The sequence below is a fragment of the Mastomys coucha genome, unplaced genomic scaffold, assembly GCF_008632895.1.
Source record: "Mastomys coucha isolate ucsf_1 unplaced genomic scaffold, UCSF_Mcou_1 pScaffold15, whole genome shotgun sequence".
In the NCBI taxonomy this organism is placed as follows: Eukaryota; Metazoa; Chordata; class Mammalia; order Rodentia; family Muridae; genus Mastomys; species Mastomys coucha.
Genome location: NW_022196897.1, coordinates 131,500,286 through 131,524,696, shown reverse-complemented (window position 1 = coordinate 131,524,696; position 24,411 = coordinate 131,500,286). Strand labels below are relative to the sequence as shown.

The 24,411-nt window shown below is 45.2% G+C and overlaps 1 protein-coding gene across 3 annotated transcripts in view; it reads left to right on the top strand.

Annotated features, from left to right (window-relative positions):
- Nucleotides 1-18,376, top strand: part of Ralgapa2 (Ral GTPase activating protein catalytic alpha subunit 2) — a 285,753-nt gene extending 267,377 nt beyond the window's left edge. For all 3 annotated transcript variants that reach the window (XM_031372139.1, XM_031372140.1, XM_031372141.1), the window contains 2 exons: nucleotides 11,472-11,511; nucleotides 14,768-18,376. In XM_031372139.1, the coding sequence (XP_031227999.1) occupies nucleotides 11,472-11,476 (5 nt within the window). In that variant the 3' untranslated portion in view covers nucleotides 11,477-11,511; nucleotides 14,768-18,376. The remainder of the gene's footprint in view (nucleotides 1-11,471; nucleotides 11,512-14,767) is intronic.
- Nucleotides 18,377-24,411: the final 6,035 nt, after the last annotated feature.

Below are 24,411 nucleotides of genomic sequence, written 5' to 3'. Positions count from 1 at the left end.
TTACAGATTAATTGCCTGTCAGAGAGTAAGTGGGATATTTAGTGTACAGCATGTTGAAATTCTCAATGAGGGGCTTCCTTCACCTTCCCTGGTTTCAGCATAGCTCTAAGGATGCTTAATAGATTTCTAGCCTGTGTTAATTGCCTCTGAACACAGGCTTGCTTCTCCTGTGCTGACTTGTTAACAAATATCTTACACACAGAGTGAAAAAAATTAAATTCAGTGAAATAAATCACTTACAAATAAAATCAGCCATGCGTCATTGTTTAACATCGCTGGCTTCAGTCCGTGCCTCTTGGAGCTTTGTTGGGAGATAAGAGAGAGAGGCAGGCACTTGCATGGGAAGCCAGGAGCAGCAGGCAGAAGGCTTGGGAGATAAGCAAGCTGGCAGAGGTGCGGAGCTCCATTTACATAATCACGCCTCTGCTTCCTGGTGAGGCGAGAGAAACACAGGGATGGCCTCTATTGATCTTTGTTGAACTGGGATACTGAGCAACATGAGAAAAGCTTATAACTTAAAGCTTTGATTAATGTTTCTTACATTAAAAAAAGTAGAACAGCTGTGAATTGAATTCTTTTATACGCTCTGCCAGCATTCTATCTGAGACAAGAAAAAAAAAATCTGTTCCAAGGGAAATGAAGATTTCATACCCAGTCTGGCTAGAGGTTTTAAATTGTGTCTAATTTTTCAGTGAAAGAACAGGAGGAATCCAAAGCAAGCTAATGCTTTAGAGCTCCATTCAGCCTCTTCTCATCCTTTGGAGACACTGGGACTTGTTTGTCTTTCAGTGGAGGCTTTGATTTTGGTTTTGGTTTTGTTTTGTTTTGTTTTGTTTTGTTTTTTAACTTCTAAGAAAACATTTCATTTCTTAATAAAAGAAAAAATGAAATAAGGTTGATGATGATCAATCTTATTGAAATAATGATGGGTGTTATTTTCTATTATATTTTAGCCTCTGTATAAATAAAGTTCATAATCATCCAACCCGTTCAGCTCCTAGGACTGTAGAAGCATTTTGTTTCGTGTGACCACTTTGGAGAAGGGAAGTTTTTTGGAGAGTGTCCTGTTTTTTTATTTACTCATTTAGTAAAAATTCTAACAGTTTGTCAGGGCAGGCATTAGAACTTTTATACGTGGGGCAAGAAGCCAAATATAGAACACCAAAGCAAATGTGTGTTGTGTTCAGATCAACATCAGCATCGCACCCCAATCATGTTCGCAGCTTCTGCTTGCCCTTCACAGTGATAAGGAAAGAAATAGGAATATAATCGTTTAGAACTGCAGTGCGAGGGCAGTGCAGAGAGGATGGGGTTCACAGCCTCATCTGTGCAGGGGCACCTCGCAGAGCTGTTCCTCCCTGGTGGAGCACAGACTTCACTTCTACTTTCACAGAGGAAAACACTTTTCACCTATTCACGGTGGTTTTCTTATTTTCTTGGGACAAGCACAGTCAAAAGCAAATGAGTTCAGCCTAGCCAACTTACACTTAGGGACCGAGGTGAAGGCTGCTCTTGCAGACCAGCTGGAAAAATGGACCATGAACTCCTTACACTCCCACAGTGCGCTCAGGGTCTAGTCAAACTCTCTGTGGCCATTTCTATCATCAAAGAAGGGTCGTGGGCTCCCAGGCTCTTTACATACACATGCACAGGCTTCCCTAGGATATAGTCTTTAAGGAAGATACCTGCATTGTATAGCATAGCAACATCCAGAAAGCAGCACACAGTCCCAACTGTAGAAAGGAGATGTGCAGGTGAGCTTGACCAGAGACTCTATTGATGGGAAATGCCTGTGCCTACCACACTTCCTGACCACAGAGCCCCAGGAGTCAGAGCACCCAAATGAGTGCACTTCTGTCCATGGTACACCATGAGCTCCGAATAAGGACATGGGACTCAAATACAAGAGTTCATCTTCTGTCAACGGCTTTAAAAAGAGGATTCATCTCCCAACCAGAAATACTATTTTAAAGCAGCCCTTTGTATCTGTTGCATCCATTGTTTGAATTAATAATACTCTGTCTGATAGATATTTAGATAGCTTTTTTACGTAGCCCTGCCTGCGGTTTGCTACTTGGCCCCTTCCCTTATTGGCAAGCAATAAATAATCTAAAAGGTAGCTGATAGTGACATCTATATGTTTTGTGCATGCATATTTGTATGTGTTTAACCCACACAGCTGTGGGAGTAGAGGACTAAGTTTGTGTTTTCTTGCTATCAAGGAAGGGGAGCAGCAGAAAGGCCTGTAAAGAGTTAACTGGAATGGGCACCCTCGAGTGCTGGGGAGGGACTGATGTAATCACTGCAGCTCACAGCCAAGTGCATCTGTTCACCATGAGGTCATTCTTCTGCATGCTAATGACCTGGAGAATCCAGTCTGATGTTTGACATTATCCAAAGGGATATAGTGTAAATCTTTACCTTTGGGAGCTGCTCTTACTGAACAAAAGGGGGGAAAGAAACTTGTTTGGACTACGTGGGGGTTTCCTTGTTGCTGGGTTTTTTTTTGTTTTTTGTTTTTTTTTTTTTGGTGTTTTTGGTTTGGTTTTGTTTTGTTTTTTCCACCCCCTGAAGCTGCTCTAAAGATTGTGTCCAGACCTTAAACTCTTGTGTCTGTTGATAAGTGAATCCCAAAATAACTGTCATGATCACAGCTATCAATTTGGCAACTGAGAACAGTAAGTATGTCTCATGTAAAATCTAACTTTCAGCATTTAAAACTACCTTGGTCAGAAGTTGGTGAGAATGTTTTCCAAGGAATGTATAAACCAAGGAGATTTGTTCTCGGTGTCCCTGGATTGGCTGGTGTTTGTTTGGGATGCCAACACTGGTTATGGCTCCTGCCCACTTCAATACTGCTGAGGAGGGCCAGCAGAGGGAGCACAGGTCTTTGTTTACTTGTTATTCTCGAAAACACAGCCCTTGATTTCTCCAATACAGGGTCAGCAGTACTTTCTCCTTCGTGACAGGCGAGGTTGAAAGGCTCCAGGATAATAGAGCAAGTGGGAGAAAATGTGCCACTCTGACTTTGATCCACTATCTGCTGCTTGAATGTAGGTCATATTTGAGGCTTAAACCAGATTAGTCTGGGTCAGTCTTAAGATGCCGCCACTGCCCAAAGCTGCAAACTTTCCTCTTTCTCAGATGTGTGCCTGGATGGCCTCTTGGAAAGGAGTATTGTATTCATCTGTCTCGTTGAATAGACTTTTGTCATTCTTTTCTGCTTTTCACTACAGTAGCTTTTGTCATTGTACCAGAAACCCTAACCTGGTCCAATGAAATGAATTCACAAAGCCACAGACATCCTCGTACTACACCTTGGTCGTCCCAAAGGGAATCTGGGATGTAGATGCTGCACTAGTTCTATAGTTCACTGGTCTTTTCCCCAAAGGATGAAGTTCCACCAGCTTCCCCTTGTTGAGGCCACCATGCATGGGTGCTCATTATACTAATATCTTACAGGCTTATGATTCTGTATACAGATCCTGGAAGGAATATTTTACTGGGCAATTAATAATCAAGTTAGCCCCCCAGAAACAGTCCAGTAAAGCCTAGTCCTGATCCAGCAAGCTTTTCATGCTGGTTGAAAGGGTAATCCCCTGTATATCACTCAGTCATATCCATTCTTTCTCATTCTCCCTCCCTCCATACCTGTTAAAATGGTCTTAATAAGGCTTAGATTGATAGCACAGCTTATGCTTATGCTTCTTATGGATTTAGCTTTACCATAGCTTAGGGAAGCCAGCAGAGGACATCAGAGAATGTGGAGGTAGAAGGGACTTCAGAGAGTATCAAGTCCAGCCTTTCCTTAGTGGTTTTGACTAAGTTGAAGCATAAACCATGAATGGAACAACCGACGATTGCAGACAAGTTTGACAACTAGCCTTCACATTCCATTCCACACATAGACATGACAACCCAGTGCCTATGCTGTGATGATGGTCCTATAAAGCAAGCAAAAGTGGCTGGTTTGTTGTTGATATTACAGCTCAGAATTAAATTTGAAAATTATAGGTAGAAAACCCAGAAATTTTCTGTTAGCATAAGTTCTCTTATGTCACTGTGTACTCAAAAGCTCCCAACCAGGCCAACATACACCCTTAGCACACTTGGCTGTCCATGGCCAAAATGTTGCCACATGTTCTGGAGATTGATAACTACCTCCATCCCAACAATGCCACCTGGCCCCAGCCTAGATCCCTTCCACAGAGTCAGCTCAATTCTAACCCTTTTTGCTTTTGTTTTGTAACATATACATGTATTCTTGAAAAGGTGAGAAGATATTGATAGGAAGTTCTTAACCACTCTTAATCCCATCACCCAGACCCAGCTTGCTTCCTCAGCAAAACGTTGTATTTTAGTGTGATCAGCTCACAATGGATTTATGTAACTCTTACAAGTACAGGAACATCTGTACTTTTTTCTCAATTTTTAAGAACATGTAACTCTGTAGTATGTGTGTTTATCAAAGGGGGGCTATAAATTCTTTAAAGAATAATACCTGCCATCTCTTTTTTACAATACATGCAGCAGGAGGAAAATAGGAAAGCAGGGCAGAAAGAAGACGGGCTGTTGCTTTAAGTGGTACAGGTGTGTCTCCAGATCACAGATGTGTTGGGTCTGATGCAAGATGCAGAACAAACACCTATAATTACATTTCATCTGCCTTCTCCCTTCTCGATCTCTTAGGAAAAGTGGGTCAGTGACAAGCAATATGGTCAAAGCCTGGTGTGGGGAGACAGAGGAAGCCAGGAGCCAGGTTAATTCCCAGGCTGGGTAGTGCAGTTCTGAGGAACTGAAACTTGATTCTGGGTGTTCATCATGTAAGTGATGCTCAAGGTTTCAGAGAGAACTCTCCATGGCCCTGTTTGTCACCACAGTTTTGTGCTTATTCATCCCTATATCCTTTTAACACTCCGTTACTCCCCTCCTGTTGCTCTGGGAGACAGGCAGAGGTGAGACATATTTTTCCATTTGGTCAGCTAGAAAGTGATACTGCAGCCTGTCAGATGTGACATCTCTGAGACTGCTCTGCCTTCTGTAGGCTGCTGCCACTGAGCAGACCTCTGAAGGGTACTTAAGGATACACACAAAGCTCTGGGACCCTTGAGAAGACCCGTGTTTCTACCTTATGGTGATGAGTCTTAAGAGAGAAAAAAAGATATGCATGAATACTTTATATCCAAAATGAGAAAAAAAAAGAATCCTAGATACAAAATGTGACTACAAGTAAGAGCAGCCTAGCCCAGCTGGCCATGACTTGGACTCTCCTGGGGTGGGCTGTGCCATCTGTCTTGTAGTCCTGGAGCTTGGGAGCAGGAGCTTGCCTCCTGTGTCCTTCACCATCCACTGATTGTTTGGCTTTTACCTTTGCAACACTGGCTAAAATCTAGGATGCCTGAGAACTACAAAGCCCTTCCATAAGACCAGGATGGACTGAGTAGAGTGGGGATGAGCCTCCTGGGCCCTCCAGACCCTGACCAGTGCTGGGACTTGAGTCCATAGCTTCTGAGAATGGGAAGGGAGCTGGCATGTTAGAGTTGTTTAGAATGTGTGTCTGTGGAAGCACCTCAGAGCATCTGCTTCTTATGAGATACTGTAGCCACTCAATCCCGCTTCCTTCCAGGATTTTATGTGCAGGTGGCATCTCTTTCCCGCCTAACTGCTAATTATGGCTCAGGGGACACTGAAGCAGTTACCAAGGGATGGCAAACAGATACCAAGAATCTTTCTCAGACAGAGTTTTGGAAATGAACCTTAATTAAAGCTTATTCAAAATAACCTTTACAGTTTTCCTGAGACAAGCCCAGAGTTTGGGACAACCCAGGCTCACATTCTTTGTCAGTGGCAGTTGTGGCCTTCATGTCAATCTGTCCTTGCAGGTGGTCCATGTGCAGACTTAGCAGCTGGGACTTCCTGGAAGACTCAATGATTTTGCTCGGATTTCCACTTAGCAAAGAGCAAATGAAAGCAACGCCAAATGAAGCTCTTGTGCTGGCATTGGAGTATGCAGTTGGATAGACGGAATGTTTTGTGCTATCCTTTCCAGGGACATTCAGGGTGACACCCAGGGGAAAAAACCTGTAAAGTTGCTCCTAAAACCCCACAGAATGCTGAGTGGAAAAATTTTTTTTTGAAAATGGGGAAACATGCCAGTCAATATTGCACGAGGATGGGTAGATAGAAGGGAGGGAGGGAAGGGAAGCAAATTTACAGCATTAATGTGGCCAACATTGAATTCTTGGCATATAAGAAAGTTCACATCAAGAAAAAGAATAACCAAAAAGCCTGGGTTTTTTTTTTTTCACTACTTGAAGAATATAAAATGATAAAATCCCAGATGAACTCCACCTACCTGTGTCCCCTCTCGCCCCCCAACCTGCTGGAGGCCACAATGAGGTATTGAAATTCTGGCCAGCTTAGAATCCTGGTGGCACACACACCTCTCGTGCGTCTCAGTCAGTTCATAGGACAACAGCTTCATTACTCAGAGCATCTCACAAACCCCACAGGGTAGGGTTTCAGACAGTCACTCCACTCCTATAACAGTATCCCAAGGACTTAATCAGAGAGGCATAGAAGTGGGCAAATGAGGCTACCTCCCAAATAGGAGAGAAGGGGTCAGCCATCAGGAGTTCCTTGGTGCTAAGCAAGAAAAGACAATGGGGGGGGGAGGGGTAAGACTGAGTGACCCGAGGAACAGGAAGTGGTTCTTATAGTCCTGTCTCACTCAAAAAGCTTCATGTGGTGGTACATGCCTACAGGCCCAGCTGCTTGAGAGACTGAAATGAGAGTATCACTTGAGCCCAGGAATTCAAGGCCAGTCTGGGGAATGCATCAAGACCCTGGCTCAGAACAACAGGGAAAGGTCTGCAGAACACTCCACAGGCTTTAGTTGCTGTCTACAACAGGCCATGTCTGCGCGTTTTCCCCACATTCTACCCTTGTGAAGAAGGTGAGGGACAAAGGAGAGCAGGGCTTTCATATCGTGTGTTCACCTGGGCATGGCAAGATCTGGGCTTGGCACTTAGGTCTTTCTGTCCCAGACAAGACTCATTCTCGATCCATTCAGGGTCCCTGCCTTTGGGCACCGATTGTGTTGGAACATATCCAAGGGAGTAAGCAAATATGTGACCAAAAGGAACCCTTTTATTGTACCAAACGCAAAGCATCCCCCTCAGAGGCAGAAAGGACTAATTTGTTGGGTTTATGGCCTGGGGAACTTGTGGCACCAGTAGCAAACGTTCTCCTCCTTTGACCCACATACCTGAGAAATGTAACTAATGTGAACTGAGTTATTGTCTGCTCCCAGCTTCAGTGGAGTGCAGGGCAAGAGCTCCAGTAGACAAAGCCTTGACCCCAGGCCCATACTGCCTTCTGACTGTCTAAAAAACAGGAGTGTTTTGTTTGTTTGCTTATGTGTTTGGGTGTTAGACGTTGGGTCTGAGGACTCATACACTTTGAATAAGTAACCCACCACAGGACCGTATCCCCAGGCCCATCCCAGCCCCAAGGGGACTGTTTCTATCAGTAAAACTATGAAGAAGTTCCATCTCTCCTCTGACGTTTCCTTGGATCCTTCAGAACGTACTAGGACTCACAATGCTAGCCCAGAAATGTCCATAGACCTAACTGCTACTTTTTCTAAGTTGTTGCTTATCAGGGAATTAAAAAGCACAGTCAATGAGTGACAGACACCAAACCCAGAGAGCACAGAGGTAGAACCTAGCCCCTCCCTGAACAGGCCACCTTGAGTTGTTTTAAGAAAGCTGAACAGTTACAGGACATCTTAAAGTCAGCCTTGGGCACTAGAAGTAGTGTGTCACCTGCAGGAAGTGTTCTTACTTTGAGGGTATTATGAAGTCAGTAGAATGGCTCAGCTCAGGAGCTGTTGGTGACGTGCACCTGGCCTCATTGCTAGCCTGCCCCCCTCTTCCTGGGCCCACAGGAGGGCTTTCTCCCTAAATCTTGAACTCATTCTGGTGTTGCTTTTGGAATGGAGAGTATGGAATATTTCTCAGACCACTTTCTGTCTTGTTCTGCCTTGTTTTTTAAATTGGGAGGGAAGTATAATTCAGTGGTAAGTACTTAATTAACCACCATGCCACACTGGCTTCAATCTCTACCATACAAAGGGAAAAAGGAAAACATAGACAAAGTGTGTGTGTGTGTGTGGGGGGGTGTATATTGAGGTATAATTTGCATGTCATACAATTTATGCAGTTAAAGTAAACAATTGATACTTTTAGTATTTTCAGATTGTACAATTGTCTCCATAGACTAATTCTAGAATGTTTCATTTCCCCTAGAAATAAAATAAAGCAACCTCGTAGTCTTCATTCTTTCCACAAACCCATCCTCAGTCCTGTGTGACCACTAGTGCACCTTCATTCCTCTGCCTTTGCCTATTCTAGACAGACAAATGCAACCAGAAGATAGGATGACTTGACTGCTTTCATATAACATGCTTTCATTTCAAAGTTCCTTCATGCTGTAGCATTTATTGTGTTTTTTTTTTTAAGATTTATTTACTTATTTATATGAGTACACTGTAACTGTCTTCAGACACACCAGAAGAGGGCATTAGATCCCATTACAGATATTGTGAGCCACCATGTGGTTGCTGGGAATTGAACTCAGGACCTCTGAAAGAGCAGTCAGTGCTCTTAACTACTGAGCCATCTCTCCAGCTATGCATCTATTGTGTTTTTTTAAAATTATTTTATTAGCATGATTATATTTGGATAATTTCATTCATGTGTACATTGAGTTCCTATGCTCACATAATATTTGACAAAAAAGAAAATTGCCAGCAGTTTCTCTTAATGTCCCATCCCTTGACTAAGTCCCTAACACAAGTGTGCCTGCACACAGTGCACAGTTCAGGTGCTTTCTTCTCCCCCTGCCCCCATGCTTGTTGGTCCATCTGCCCTGGCTTTCTGATTCAGAACCAAAGTTGATGGGCAAGACCAACAACCAAGCAGGGGAAGCCAACCACAGTGCCAGGACTGGAGCCAGGACATAGCCACTGCTGCTGGATTGGAAATACTGGAAGCCATCCTTGGCCATTTGGAGATGTTAATTAGGCTGGCAAATTCCCACTGGTCTTGGTCTGCCAGTGTTGAGTTGCATGTGCAGGCTTCCCCATCCACTGCCTGCACCTGTTCCCTTCCTCAGAGCCATTCCAAGGGGTCTGAATAACCCCGTCAGGGCTCTGATCCTCCTCTGCCTGCCTTCCTGCTGGGAGAATAGTTAGCACTTGCCTAAAGCTGGAGCCCTGGTCCAGTCTTTCTCCCTCACCCATGCCAACTCTCAAAATCATTCTCTTTCCTAATTATCTTGAACCAGTTAATCATTTCCACACTGACTGCTCAGTAACAAGGATGTGGGGAGAGGCAGCCATGTATCGTGTCTGCCCTGGCCCACATTTCCCCCAGGTGTCAGTGCTGGACAGCAAGCTTTCCTCAAACATAAGAAGCTTGCTTCAAACTGCACTCATCTGCAGCTGAGAGAAACATGCCCTACAAAGACCAACAGGCTCTCAAATAGCAACTCCAGACTGAGCTGCAGAGAATACAAACCTCCAACCATATTGGTTGTTTGTAAATTAAAAAAGAAAACCCTTGTTGATATTCAAAATATCAAAGAAATCTCACAACACCAAAAAGTAAAACACTTCTCTGAAAATGGCCTCTGGCTTCTTCTCCAGGATCAGACTCTTATGTATGAGCTGCCAACTGGCTTCAGCTGGACTGGCTAGTGTCTGAGATAGACTGTGAAGGGCTCTCTCTAGGAGAGACTCTCCAGTGCTCCTACATGTAAAGGAACTGGCTGCTGATGTCTCAGCACCACTGATGCCTGAGCATGGCTTCCTATTCAAGACACACTGTAACCCTGCAGTACAGTACAGCATCTCTCAAGATAACATGGAGCCTCTCAAGATTTTCCTTTCCTAACGTGTCCCTCCCTTAGGATACCACAGAAATATGTGTGCCCACTTATTTGTGTGTTCTACCTCCTCCCACCATCTGCTATAGCCCCCAAAGCAAGGCTTTTGTTTGTTGTACCCATTGCTACAGCCTATAATGCTACTCAGAACATATCTGCTGTCCAGTTGATGAAGAGAAAGATGGAAAAGATGATACTTTGTGCCTCTTTCCTCACAGGCATCATGTGCCACCCCCACCCCCCGTCCCTCTCATTCCTTATCTCCAAGCTCAGTGCTCTCTCTTGTAGACTCTTCCAGCAGTATGTGTGCTAACCCCTGGGACTGTACATTGTACTAAGAAGCTACAGCCTACCCCCTGGTCCCAGCAACTGGGAGCTCACCCTTCAGGAGTCCTGCCTGCATGTCAAGAGCAGGTGACATCTGAGCCCTATGGAATAATCAAGGCAGCCTCCAACTGCCTCTGCCTATGCATCGCCTTAATTCAACCATGGATTGGCAGTTACTGAGATAGTCTTTGTGGGCCAGCACACCACACTAGGCTGTGTCTGGGGACCCTCAGGAGAGGAGCAAACCAGTCCTCATCAGCAATTACAAACAAGTCTTCTATTGTTAGTGCACCATCTGCTTTCTGGGTTTCCACCAATCAAGGGCCTGTATGCATAGCATAACCAGGGCCGAGGGGGGGGGGCAGGAGAGAGAGATCAAGGATCCCCTTCATAAAGAAGAGAGGGCATCAGGGGCATGGCTCTGAAAACCTGAGGCTCTCTACTCAAGGTAGACGCATGCACATGGACACTCTCTGTTTGCCATCTTCCATTAGATAAAATGGAGCCCTGCAGTATGGCACACTGGAAAAATAAGAAATCTAGAAAATTGCATTAATGTCTAAGGACCTACTAGGTCATTTGGTCATCCAGGGCTGGTTAAGAATCGTGGCTTCTCACCCCAAGTACTCAAAACTCAGGGCCTGAGTGTTCACCAATAGCTTAGAAAATCAAACTTCATAGAAGTACACACACACTTCCTTCAGAGAGGTGTAAAAGAAAGGATGTCCAAATGGTGTTAGAAAAATCTCCAGTCACTGTGCCAACTTTGGCAGATGAGATCAAAAGAAAGTCTGACTTTACAATTATAGCAATGTGCACAATGTTTTGTGTCTGCTAATGTCCAGCCTCCGTAAGGGCCTAGCTATCTAGAGTTCAGGGAAATAGTGTGCATGTGGACAGTATAGGGAGTAAGATGGTGTGGAACAGGTGATAGGGACCTGCCATAGGAAATCAAAAGCTGAGATCTTCCCTCAAGTCCACATGCTTCTGAGGACTCAGTTGTAAACACAGCACCAACTGGCATTTGATCCCATCAAGTGAGTATTGAAGTGAACTTTCAGGAATGATGCACAAGGCTTTAGGACTAGATGCAGCTTGGGGATCCATGTGTTATCAGCTGTGTGTGTCCTTATCAAGCTGCAGCTGGGGGCATGCCATCCTCTCATTCACTGGATTTTTATCTTTTCTCCCTTCAGATTAAAGTACATATTGGCCTCATTACGATACTTGAGCAAGGTAAGACTAACATTGGTGGGTCCCCCACCCCTGCCAGACCCTTAGTTGACTTTTACATATCCACTCTCCTTCTTTGGCCTCAACCTTGCCTGCTTCCTGTCTCCTCCCAAGGGGCCCTGCCCACCCTCCTGCCCCTACATGTCTGTGCTGCCTGTGGAGCCCAGCTTTGCCTGCCTTTTCTTCTGCGAGCATACTCTGGGTGGAATCTGATACCAACACCTGCCATCATGGAAAATGTCTTTGTCACCTCCCCTTTGTGTGGGGGGCTGCAGGGAGCCATAGTTACGTGGTCGCTCCCCCCACCCCCCCCTTTTTTGTTGTTGTTGGTGAAGCCTGGAGAAGAAGCAGGATGTTGAGATGAGCCGATAAGATGAGGCACGTGCTGGCCTAACCTTTGACTGCTTGTCTTTGCAGAGGCCTGCAAAGGCCAAGGCCTCCACACAGGGAGGGCAGGTCGTCAAGGAGGGCTGCTGAATAGAGCAGCTGGAGGAGGAGAAGCAGACAAAAGCTGGGCGAGGGAAGAGGGCGGCGAACTCCTGGATCCACAGTCTAGGATGCTGAGAAGGAGCTGAGATGGCAGGTGTGACCTGCCAGCCTGACCTTTCTGTCCTGGCTCTGGGATGCTGACCCAGCACAGATAGCTCAGCTATGGGTGACAGCCACCACTGCAGGACTGGGTAGCAACTCTCCAGTATGGGTTGGCTGTACTGGTCCTCTGGTTCACAGGCAGGAGATGCTTGGATAGCACCTATGATAAATCCACTCAAAAGAGAAAGCTGTCATGTATTAACCATGTTCCTATGGTGGTCCCAACACAAATAGAAGTAGCTTACCCAGAACACCTCTGTAAGCCAGCAGCTTGCCATACCTGCCGGCTAGATGTGCAGATGTCCACTGTAGTGAATCATGCCTCTAGCCCAGCTACCCTTTCTCTTCTTCTTCTCAGCCATGGCTTTAGACTGGTCCCAGTGGCTAACTTACATCAGTGCTCAAAGGTGATAGGATCTACAGAACACAAGTTCTCTAGTCAGAAAGGAGTGAAATAGAATTGTAAGGTTCCTTCCCAGTAGGAATTTAGGGGCAAAGATTTGTATTTAGAGGCCCCTCTCCCATTATTCCTGTACTTGCCCTGGCAGAGGTAAATTAGAGTCCAAATGTCCTTTGAGTAAGCCATGGCTTCCATCCCCAGCAGAGGTCAAGCTGGGGCAGCACTCTCTGCAGCTTGCAACCATGGGCACTGTATCAAGAAGGCAGTCCTTATCCTTTGAGATTCACCTATGCATTCTGCAGCAACTGCCTCTGCATCCATCACAGAGAGCATCAGTGGGCACAGGGAGCCACTGCAGGATAGAGGTGTGCCAACAGAAAGTCAAAGCCTGAAGGAATGCATGAGTCATGGGTGCACTGGATCCTGGTGTGCCTTTACTCTCTGCCTGTAGGAGTACAAGCCCCTTGTTTGCAGAGCTTTGAAAGGCTGGCTCAGTTTACTCAGTGGGGCAGCTGACACTACCCTGTCCATCTGTCGGAGCTCAAGCTGGGACCCAACTATCCTAGTCTTCCTTGGTAGAAGGGGAATCAGGATACCGGCTACAATGTTCACTTCTGACCAAACATGAGCAAGTGCTTAGTTCCCTTACCTACTATCCTTAAGCATTCACTGACGTGCTTTTTTTTCCTTTTTGGGTTCTTACTTCTAACTGACATGATCAGAGTGGGAGGCATTTCAAACCAGAACCCTCTGAGAAAGTCTGTGTGAAAAGGTTTCCCCCACCGCCTTTTGCCCCTCATCAAATGCTCCTGCTCACTCCCAACAGCTAGAAGAGGGAGAGATGGCCTTAAAAACCTGGTCCTCGGGGAGGCTGGAGAGATGCTCAGCAGTGAGGAGCACTAACTGCTCTTTCAGAAGACCAGGCCTTAATTCTCAGCATCTACATGGCAACTTACAACTGTCTGTAATTGTGGGCAACAAGTAGCACACAGACATGTATGTAGGCAAGACCATGCACATTTAAAAACAACACTGATCTTTGCATGGCCACATCTAGCTGTGCTGCCTTTGTGTAAGGCAACCTGGGTTTTGTATTTTTGCAATGCTGGGACTCAGGGCTTCGTGCATGCTAAGCAAGAGTTCTACCACTGAGCTAACTTAACCCTTAGTAGCCTGTCTCTGATGAGGAAACCAATAGGAAAAGGGCCCAGGACCTCTCTCTCCACCAACCTCACTGAGCCTAGAAGAGAGGGAAAGGAAAAGTCTGTCTGTGGAAGCTGAAAGTCAAAAACCATAGAGTGCATGGGATAGAGTGTCTCCATGGGTCAAGGGAACGTTTAAGTATTAATTTCAGAAGCTCTTCCCCAGAAAGGATAGAACAAGGCCAGAAGAGGTATAAACAAATGAACAAAACAACCTACATAAATTTCCAACACTAGTAATGACAATTTCAAAGGCCATACATAGTTCAAGAGAAGGAGCCCATAGGGAGGAGACTGCAGGCGTCCTGCTTTTGAGGTTTGTTCTAGGCAGGGGACACTCAGGGAAGTTTAGAGCATTTAAAAATATATTACAAGGGGGAGGGTGACGAAAGAATCCTCTCATTCGCAGAGTGGCCCTCGGGAGGCCAGCGACGCCGCAACAGTGGCCGAGTGTTGCAGCAGACATTCTTGTATTCCTCTGAGCTCCCAGACAGCCACCCTGGGGAGGGGAAGAGTGCAGAGCTTCGAGTTTTAATTTTATTCCTTGTTCCCTCTAGTGCCAAATAGCTGCATGCTCATCCGGACTCATTCAGACAAGCAATTTAGGCGTGACCTCTAGTCTTAGGCCCTTTAGGGAATAAGTGAGTAGTAACTCGTGTGAAATATCAAAACGTAAACATGCTAGGATCCCAGAAACACAGCATTGCATTGACTCTGCCCAGGACTCCTTCATGGCCTTCACTTGAGTGTGCTGCAATCTGGTGCCTTTCTCTTCATTCCTTACTTCTGTACTAACCAGAAAGGCTGATGTTATATCAAAGATCCACAAGCCTGTAGTTTCTTTATGCTGTAGAAGAGCACAGGCCAAACACTAAGAGGAGTGGCATATCTTTTTTGATACATTCAACAAACATCCTTGCCCGGGACACTTGGCAGGAAGGACTCCAAACCCATTTCCCAGGGACCAAGTTCCCTGTCTTCTGAGCACTGTATGTACTTCCTAGAGTATGTGGCCAGAGATTCTCATTGGCCTCTGTGATGTGGCCATTCTCTGCTTCCTTTGCAGGGGTCTTGACCTTCAGCCTGAGTATGGACCCCAAGAAAATCCTCCATGTGGAAGAGAGAGACAAGACTCCCCTGATTTCCCCAGAACCCTCACAATCCAGACTTGAGGAACCTGCCACTGTGCCAGCATGTTCAGCCTCCCCATGGTTGGCTTCCCAAGGTCAGAGATGATCTAGTTTGTGTGGAACCTTCAAACAAGGCTGTGTCCCTCTTGTCTTGGACTCTCACCAAACCTTGGGCATCAGAAGAAGAAAAGAAAAAGTCACCATCAACCAGGAACAAACCTGCTGTTATATGGGCAATGGAGAAGCCTGAAGTCTCTAGGCAGAATATAGTAGCAAAAGGTTCGGGGTCCACAGGAAAGGGGCAAAGGGCACTTGTCTGTTTTGTTGAAACGTTTTCCTTCCATTTATACCCCCAAGCTTGATTCCCAAAAGGGCTGACAAAAGAACTGCATAATTGTTGGAGGAATTTCCCCCATACTGATTTAGCTAATCCTTCTGTTACGATTTATAGTTTACTCGAAATTTCATCATCATGGAAACTGGCTGTCCCCAGGGTCTCTTCCCACAGGTTGTTTCACCTCCACCATTGAACCTTTTCCACCTGGAGCTGAGGCCCCATTGACTTAAGATTCTCCTGACAACACAGAGTTCTGTCAGGTGATGTTCCCACACAGGAGGGGAGGGAATGGGGGGTTGCACACATGAAAATATGGGTTGCCCAGCACAGGACCACACACATCAACTGTGCCTACTCCAGCTCCAGAGCTGACCAACACCCCCATTGTGTCCAGTGCCCCCGAAAGGTCATCTGAAGTCTTCCTCCTGCCTGCTCTTCAGAGTCCAAACAGGCCTCAGAAACAGCCTTATCATATGAGCTCTAGGGTAACAGACTCCAGGCACACACACACACACACACACACACACACACACACACGAATCAAATTTTATATATTAGCTCTAAGGAAGATGTGTTGTGCCTATTAGGGATGGGAGGGAAGGAAGGAGTTAAATGTGTCCCTTATTGAACAGGGGCATCTTGGACCTTAGAATTCGGCAACTAAACATTCTCAGGGAAGCCTTCTGCTCAGTCACACACATACACACACACCACCCCCATGCCTCTGTCCTGGCCCTGTTGCTGTCTCAGAGCAAACCAGAAAATGCAGCAGAGGTCACCCCTTGCTGCATGGCCCTGCCACATGATGCTGTTCCCAGTGCACACATCTAGATGAGCCCTTCACTCAAAGCAGGAAAGCAGCCGTAGAAGATGGACTCAAGGGGCTCGGGCATGGGAAAGAGTGTCCTGGATGTGGACACCTCTCTACTTTCCTCTGGCCTCTGATCTCACACTCCTAGCCTGCTTGGTCACTTCTCTGAGCCTGTTTATCCACCTCATCAGTGTCCATTCCCCAGAGAAGCCAGCCTTTTATATCTACTACAGAGCTGATTTGGCTGCTGCTGACCTTGGTAGAGAGAGGAGTGGAGCCAGAAGCCATTCTTAGTCTTGTACTAAGTGAGAATTCCGAGAGTGAGATATTCTAGGAGCACCTTCCCACTGCAGGGAGAACCCATCCTCCTGCTGTGAAGGGAATTTAACAACCTCTCATCCCAGGCCCACAGACAGAAGCACCTGGAGAGCTGCTTGAAGGTCATAGAGCAGGACATTGCAAAGCAGAAAAAAAGGCCCTGGGTGCTGTTTTCTAAGGGTCCAGGATGCTTACTTATTGGGAGGTTAATGGTGATAGAAGGGAAATAGGCTGTCATGACATTTCCCATTGTGTCAGTGAAACCTTGATTCTTATCCCACCCACTATGTGCGTGTGTGTTTGTCTTTGTGTGTCTGTGTGTGTAGCTAGTATTCCTCAGGCTTGTGTTATTGATCTGCTACTTTGGTGTTTACAAAGTACCCAGACCTGGCTCCTGCAGAAAGCACCTTCCAAGTCCTGGGCTCCAAAGGCCAGCGCAGCACTCGGTGATGGAATAGCTTCTGTAGGAACACTTATCTTCAGGCCCCATAAACCCCTGTTGTGGAATTCTTGTCATTTTGGAAGTCTTTCATTTTCATCTTTTTCAGTCCTAACAGAACCCAGGGCCACAACCCAGGTCCCAGAGGTCCTGTTTAGCTCACAGATGTCTATTCATAATTTCATTTGCTTCCACAAGCCCTCAGACTTGGAGTGAGAAATTCAATTGGAGGCAGCAAATAATTTGAACTTCTTGTAACCTAATGATTTTACCAACCCGACACCCAGGTTGACAGCGACAGTTTATGTCTGTTTATATTTTACTTACTTATAGTCCATGGGTCTTGGGTTGGTAATAGCTCTGGTTAGAGACCTAAGAGCTGGAGAGTAGGGACTCTGGCAACCATGTTTGATTGAATTCAGCAGCTCTTGTTATTTAGGGTGGAACATTGAAATGATCAAGTTTGGTGTTTCCTTTTGTCAATTAGAAAAGCAAATATTGTGTTCTCATAATAAATGTCTATTACTTTTAGCAAAACTGCTAATGGTCACTCATCTGGCGAGACCCTCCCGAGAGCCACTCATCACATTAGTATTAGTAGGTCAGCTATCTGTGATAAAAGTGTCCCTAATTACCACAAAGTATGATAAGACTCTCTGGGCTCCAGCAGGGCCTGGCCAGTACCCGCCTTTCTCCACATGCTGACTTCCGGATGTCCATAAAGAGGGAAACTGATGTTTATAGTCTTGTTGATTAGACTTTCATGATGTTAAAAACTAGTAACCCCACAAAATTAGGACTTTTTAAAAATAGCCAGACCTTCAGCAGACTGAAGAAAAGAGATGTAGCCTGGTGAGTGACTTTTCCAGTGTCTTCAGCAGCCAAGTTGGCAGATCTTGAGAGCAGAGCCCCAGGAATGGACACTGACTCTGCCATATGCTATTTAGTAGGACCCTTAGCCTTATAAAGGAGATCAGACAGCTCCAGAGAGCCATGCAAACCCTGTCCTCCTGATTGTCCTCAGGTGTCCCTTCCTTTTTCCACTGACCTGTGGTGGAGGTTTGATGAACCCTCTAAGCCTTCCTGTGTGTCTTCTATGTAGCTGTATCACTCCATACTTACTGAAGGAGATGTCACATCTAAGGGAAACTCATCCAGAGACACCCATCCTTGGATTTGCACCCAGTCTCTATGTATATGACGTACACGATAAGCAAGCATTTCCTAGGTTTCAGGTCTACGATATTTAGAATGTGTAAATAGGGGAAATTTGATAGAGATGATAAATTAAGTTATAGCATGTCGTTTGATTGTTCTGAGGTCTCTTGTTATTTAACTTCCCAGTGCTGCACAACTAGGCTGTTCTGAGGGGTGTGTGGTTGGGCGAACCTCCAGACTTGCTCCACCTTGTCAGGAGGGTACGTGTGCACTAGGGACACACTCCACAAAGGCAGCCATGCTGGGAAAACACTTAGCTCCATAGTGGTGCCACAACTCCAGCTCGCTCTTTTTCCTTCTGATTTACTGTGATGAGTTGGTGAATGAGAAACACGGCATCTAGGTGCTGCATGTTTCTGACATTCTCATAGTCTGTAGAAAATAAAAGTTTATCGCACCATCTAATAAAAATGTTGATTTGATTTTTTTGTTGTTGTTGTTGAATAAAGCTATTCAAAAGCATTCTGTAAACCAAAGCCGGCAGAGGTGTCCAGTATGGTAGTTGATACCATTCAGAGAGCTTACACGCGCTCATGTAGAGTTCTTCATGGTTCATAGTATGAAATGCTAACATCCAGCTACCAACAGACCTGCAGCCTCTGACGGTCACAACTTTCTCTGCATATGTGTTTCCTCAGAACCCCCTGCCCTCCATCCGTCTTCTCGCCTACTTAGGCTCACCCCACCTTTATAATGGCATGAGTGGGCCAGGATGGTCTGTTTCTACAAGGGGTATATAGCCTCATAATGACCTTTGCCCCCTGCTTCGTCTTTTCTAGGCAGCCTCCTGTACTAGCTAGAGTCCCTGCCCCAAAGGAGTAAGGAGTATTTGAGGATGTTGTAAAAATGACATATTTTACAACACATTCATATGTAATTTGGACTCCTTCTATTGTGGCTGAAGTCAGGTATTGATATTTCCTTCCTTAGGACTTCAGCAATCGCATTACACTCTATCCCATGGTCTCTGAGAGCATCCTGGGCCACTCCCCGTTCCAGACAATAGTGAATTCTCGAACACTGAGCAACCAAGTTTGTAAAAATTGTTCACTTGTTTCTGTAGCCCAGAACTCTTGTTGAGTACCCATGACTTACAGAACATGTTGGTGACCTGAGAAAAGGTCATCCTGGTGTGTTCTGGGGGTTCAGGCGCAAAGCAGAGCCTGAATTGACCTGACTTCTTTTTAGCTTAACTGGTAATCAGGAGCTCATCTAGCTAGTTTCTTCTAGGAACAACACAAGCGCTGAGAATCAGAAACAGGACTTCTCAGCCTTATGAATCATTTAGGCTCCTCTAAGGATTCAGACTCCAACCAGCCTCACTTCCTCCCAGGATAGAAGTGAAGAAGCATCTGCATCCCTCAAGCTACCCAGAAGGTGATGGATGCCCAAGGATCATTTGGGGAGCCCGAGGAGCCCTGCTGGTGGCATTGAAGGCAGTCTGGATGTGTCTGTGGAGCTGGGTGGCCACTGCTCTATATCTGCTCCTTGGAGCTGAGTTCCTCCCTCTTGCTAACCAGCTTGGCAGATGGCCTTCCAGGATTCACAGGGAGCTTTCCTCCTGGGTCATGTTGGGATACCTTTCAGATATGGAAATGAACACTTGAAATGTAAAGGCTATTGTCACAATTGTCTCATAAAGATTAGTTTCTTATTTATAGCAAAAAGATGGGAAGGGGTTGGTTGATTCTAAGGCACCATGTTTCCTGTAAGAGATTGAGTCATCTTCAACAACCCTCATCAACACCCCCATGGAGTCTCAGACCATGTCATAGAGTCCAGCTTCTGATGGAAAGGGCCATTATTAGAAGAATGCAGTCATAGGGGTTTGATTTTGTTTGTATTCCAGGGCAAATAAAAGCCTGTTTCTTCCCTGTTTCCTCAAATAGAATATTTCCTAGTGAGAAGATAACCATATTTACAGTGTTTACTTCTATACACACATGCGTTGTATGGCTCTGTGTGTGTCATTTAAGCCAAGGACACTTAATAGAAGTTTATATTAAGGAGTGCTATTCTCATTTGCTCTTCTTCCTGTGAATGAATTCAGTTTTAATTGCATTTCATTTTCAACAAAACAAAACCCATGGGGGGGGGGCAGGAGGGACTGGTGAGATGGCTCAGCGGGTTAAGAGCACCGACTGCTCTTCCAAAGGCCGTAAGTTCAAATCCCAGCAACCACATGGTGGCTCACAACCATCTGTTATGAGATCTGACGCCCTCTTCTGGTGTATCTGAAGATAGCTACATTGTATTTACATATAACAATAAATAAATCTTAAAAAAAAAAACCCATGGGGGTTGTGAGAAAAGATCAGAAAGTAAACTTCTCTACATATATGGTCCTTTAACACCCTGGTCTACAGCTGGGAACACCCACCCTGTCCTCCATCCACCTCAGCTATTTAAAAAAAGAAAAAAATGAGGCCTGAAGATGTTGCCTCACTGATTCTAATACAGCCTGACTGGGGCTCCAGCCAGGAGCTGTCTCCAGTTTTCCACATCTTAGTGACACCTCCGCTCAGTACCAATAACTAACTGTCCTTAACCAATCCATAGAGTTTCTTGAACAATGTAGTTTTCACGTGCCTGCCGTAGTTTGGCCGCTGTGAGGGTGTTCCTAAGTCCACATCTGAGACCACCTTGAATCACTGTCATTGGAACCAGGATGAACACAGCAAGGTTTTGGCACTGGGAGGGTCTAGTTTGTCAGAAATATGACCTCTCTGTTGTGTACAAAAAGAGCACTTGGAACCAACCCCTACTGGGAATTCAAAAACCACCAGATAGCACTTTCCTGGAAAGACAGATTGCATAGGTATTAACTGAAAAAAGATAGACTTTGAAAAGGAAGATCTGGCACCAAGACAGGCTTGGTACATTGCCCAGGCAGGTCAGCGACACCCTGGAAGTTACTTTCTACTTTCTGGAGTCAAAAAGCCACATGGTGTTTAGCACTTGCTACCATTTGATCACAGTTGTAAGAGCATTTACAGGTAAGGATTCAGGGGAACAATGACAGAGACACCAACGCTCTTGAACAACCCCAGAGACCACCAAGGAGTGCAGTGACTTGCTTCCAAGGGTTGGGTTTTCCACATGCTGTAGCTGCTGTAGCATCTCTCCGGCATAGATGATGGCCCAACTGGGGGAGGCCATGTGTGTTTATGGGACACTCCCTGCCCAAAGGTGCTTTCACATGTGCTCCAAAGGAGCTGACCAGCAACACCACAGCAGGGACCCATGGGAAATGGCACCCTGGCTAGAGAGTCACTGAAAAGAACTTGCTCGAATTGCATCACGTTTTTGTTTCTTTCTGTCTTTCTTTCTTTTTGGTGGTTTGAACTTTAGAAGAAAAATATTTTAATACCTAAGTCCCTACTAGCCTAAGTTAAGTTGGATAATATGAGAAAGGTAAAGGTTTAAGTTGCTGTGCTCTATGTGACAGAACACTTGCCAAGCATGCACGAGGTCCCTGGTTTGGTCCCTAATACTACAGAGAGAAGGGTGTGTGTGTGTGTGTGTGTGTGTGTGTGTGTGTGTGCAAGCAGATAGGTAGACAGGCAAATTAAAAAATAATATATACAATTCTGCCAGAGTCAGAGAAACTAGGAAATACTTGTCAGACATGAAAAAGCACAGGTTTACTATCACACCAGGATGCTGCCTTCCATAGCTGGCTACATTATGTATATGACTGAAAGTTCCATTTAAGACATTTAGGAAAGAACAGATGCATGGATTGATCTCAGGGACAAGGGTGTCTTTTTCCTGTGTGTCCAGGTGGAAATTTTAATCTAGCATGTACCCCTCCCTTTCCCTCAGGCAAAATGCTCATTGAGTTTGACAGACTATTTTACATGAATAGGTCCCGCTCGTCAGCCTCCTCCTTGGCGTGGGGTCCTAGGGTCTGAAAATTGGAGTGTGCTTTTCACTGAGGGTGTGAAGTGTGGAGGGATGGCTATTACGGATCCTGAAAGGATCTTTTTGACTTCAGAAAATAGCCTGGCCAAGAAAAGCTTTTTTCCATGAATACTCACAGACTGCATTATGCTCCTCAGATGATAGAGGTGAGCACTTTTGATCAATATTCCCCAAGAAACGCTGCCAGGCTAAGTGGGACCTGAGGGCCTCTGTGAGACAGCCCCTCCCTCGGAGCTACTGCACCTCTGCAGCACATTTTTTTTAACCAGTGGTTTGAGAGGCAGCATCAGCTCTCCTCCTGAACACTGACAACCCATTCTGTCCTCCATGCACCTCAGAAATGGTGACCCCCTACTAGTTTTCCTTTGGAAACATTTTGTCACCATTTCAGGAAGAGCCAAAGACAGATGGCAGCAGGAAGACTTGAACAAGAACTTCGTAGTCAGGGAAGATTTGCTTGTTCACTTAACATCACCAAGATCACAATGAAAGGACAGTATGGATGCATGATACCCTGGATCCCAACTCCCCTCTCCCTGAAAATGGTAAGCAGGTTATTAAACACAAATTCTTTCTGAAAGCTTTCTCTCCAGATTCATGCAAAGATGCTATCTTTTATTTTGTACAAAAATAGCAACAAAAAAACCATTATATATTATGTTACTCAAATGTTCTTATACGATTTACCATGTTGCTGTGTGATGGTGGTGCATGCCAGCATTTGGGAGGCAGAGGCAAGTGGATCTCTGTGAGTTCCAAGCCAGCCTGGTCTACAGAGTGAGTTCCAGGAAAGTCAGAGCTACACAGAGAAACCCTGTCTCGAAAAACAGCAAACAACAAAGAAGATTTACTATGTCATGGGTGCACGTGCCTCTAATTCATCGTGCTGACTGATTGCATATTATTCCTTCATATGGAATTTAATTTCCTTGGCGGATGTGTAAACGTCACAGTGGTCTCCAGTGTTCCCTGTAACAATACTCCTGCAATAAGTGCCATCGCACTTAGACCCTGGCCCCTGGCATGTGGCTGCTTTTATTTTTGTGGATTAATTTCAAAAACTGAAATAATAATCCAATATTACAACTTGGATCCGGAATGTGTTTGGGTCAAAGGCTAGGTTCCCAGCCGGTGATGTTAGGCTGTGGTTGAAGCTTTAAGAAGGGGCTTCTGGGAGGTTTAAGCTCACTGGACACATGCCCTCAAAGGGAACTGTGAGACCCCTTTGATCTCTTTCCTCCTCCTTTTTCCCCCACTTCCCCATCAAGAAGTGAGAGACTTCGGGTTTCTCCACGTGCTCTCACCACAATGAGCTGTCTCCCCATAGCTAAAAAGCAATGAGGTTAACCAGTCTTGGACCAGACCCTTGAAAACCATGAGCCAAAGTAGACCAGTGTATTGAGTTTGTTTGTTTGTTTGTGGTTTTGTTTTTGTTTTTGATACAGTCTATGTTGCTCTGGCTGGCCATAAACTATCTCATGAAGACCAGGCTAGCCTCAAACTTAACAGAAATCCACCTGCCTCTGCTTCACAAGCACTAGGATAAAAGGTGTGAACCACAAGGCCCAGCCTGAAAACATGTGTTTTAAACTTGGCTACCTCAGATAGTTTCTTACAGTATTGGAAAGTAACACACTGGTTAAGAGTATACATAATTATTATAGACTTCTCCTTCATGTTCAAGCCCCAGGTTCATACATTAGAATCATACCTCCATTGTCATGGAATCTGGAGGTGGGATCTAGGAAGGTTCATAGATTTGGATGAATTAATGAGGGTGAGTAGGGCTCTCATGGCAGGATGAGTCTACTGTAGGAAGTGCCTTATGCCAAGGCCCTAGGTGTGACCTCACATTCTGCAGAGAATGAGGGAGAAATGCAAAAAGAACCTTGTAAAGAGGGTAAGCAGATGGCCACTATCCATAAGCCAGGAAGCAGGCTCATACTGGAGAGCAAGGTCAGAATACTCAGGATCCAATCACTTCTGTAAAGAAACCAAACCTCTAACACACAGATGGGGTGGTTCATATTCAAGCCATAGCAGCTCAAGCTAAGACCATTGTTTTAGCCCTGGAAGACCAGTTGATCACTTTTGAATTATATAAAACCAATTTAGTCATTATGTTTTTAAAGTGAAGTAAGGACTTATAACTTCTCATATCTGTATAAGAGAATTCATATTACCCATCAACTCTAGGGGGAAAAAATGTAAAGGCAAGATACTTTACAGAGAACTTTTCAGCCGTTACTTATTTCCTGACCAAAGAAAGTAAGGCCTCCAGTTTGGTTTGTCCACCCTATACCCCATACTTGCACAGCAACATCCCAATACCCAGAGATGCTGAGGCAGGAGGATTGTGAGTTCACAGTCAAGTGAACCTAGGCTAGGTAGTTAAGACTGTTACAAACCAACATTTGTTCATTTTCAAGAACTTTATGCAGATAGTAACATTATGCATCAAAAAACACCTCCATTTCAACTTCCTCTTTTTTCCTCTAAGACAGGCTTTCTCTGTGTAGCCCTGGCTGTCCTG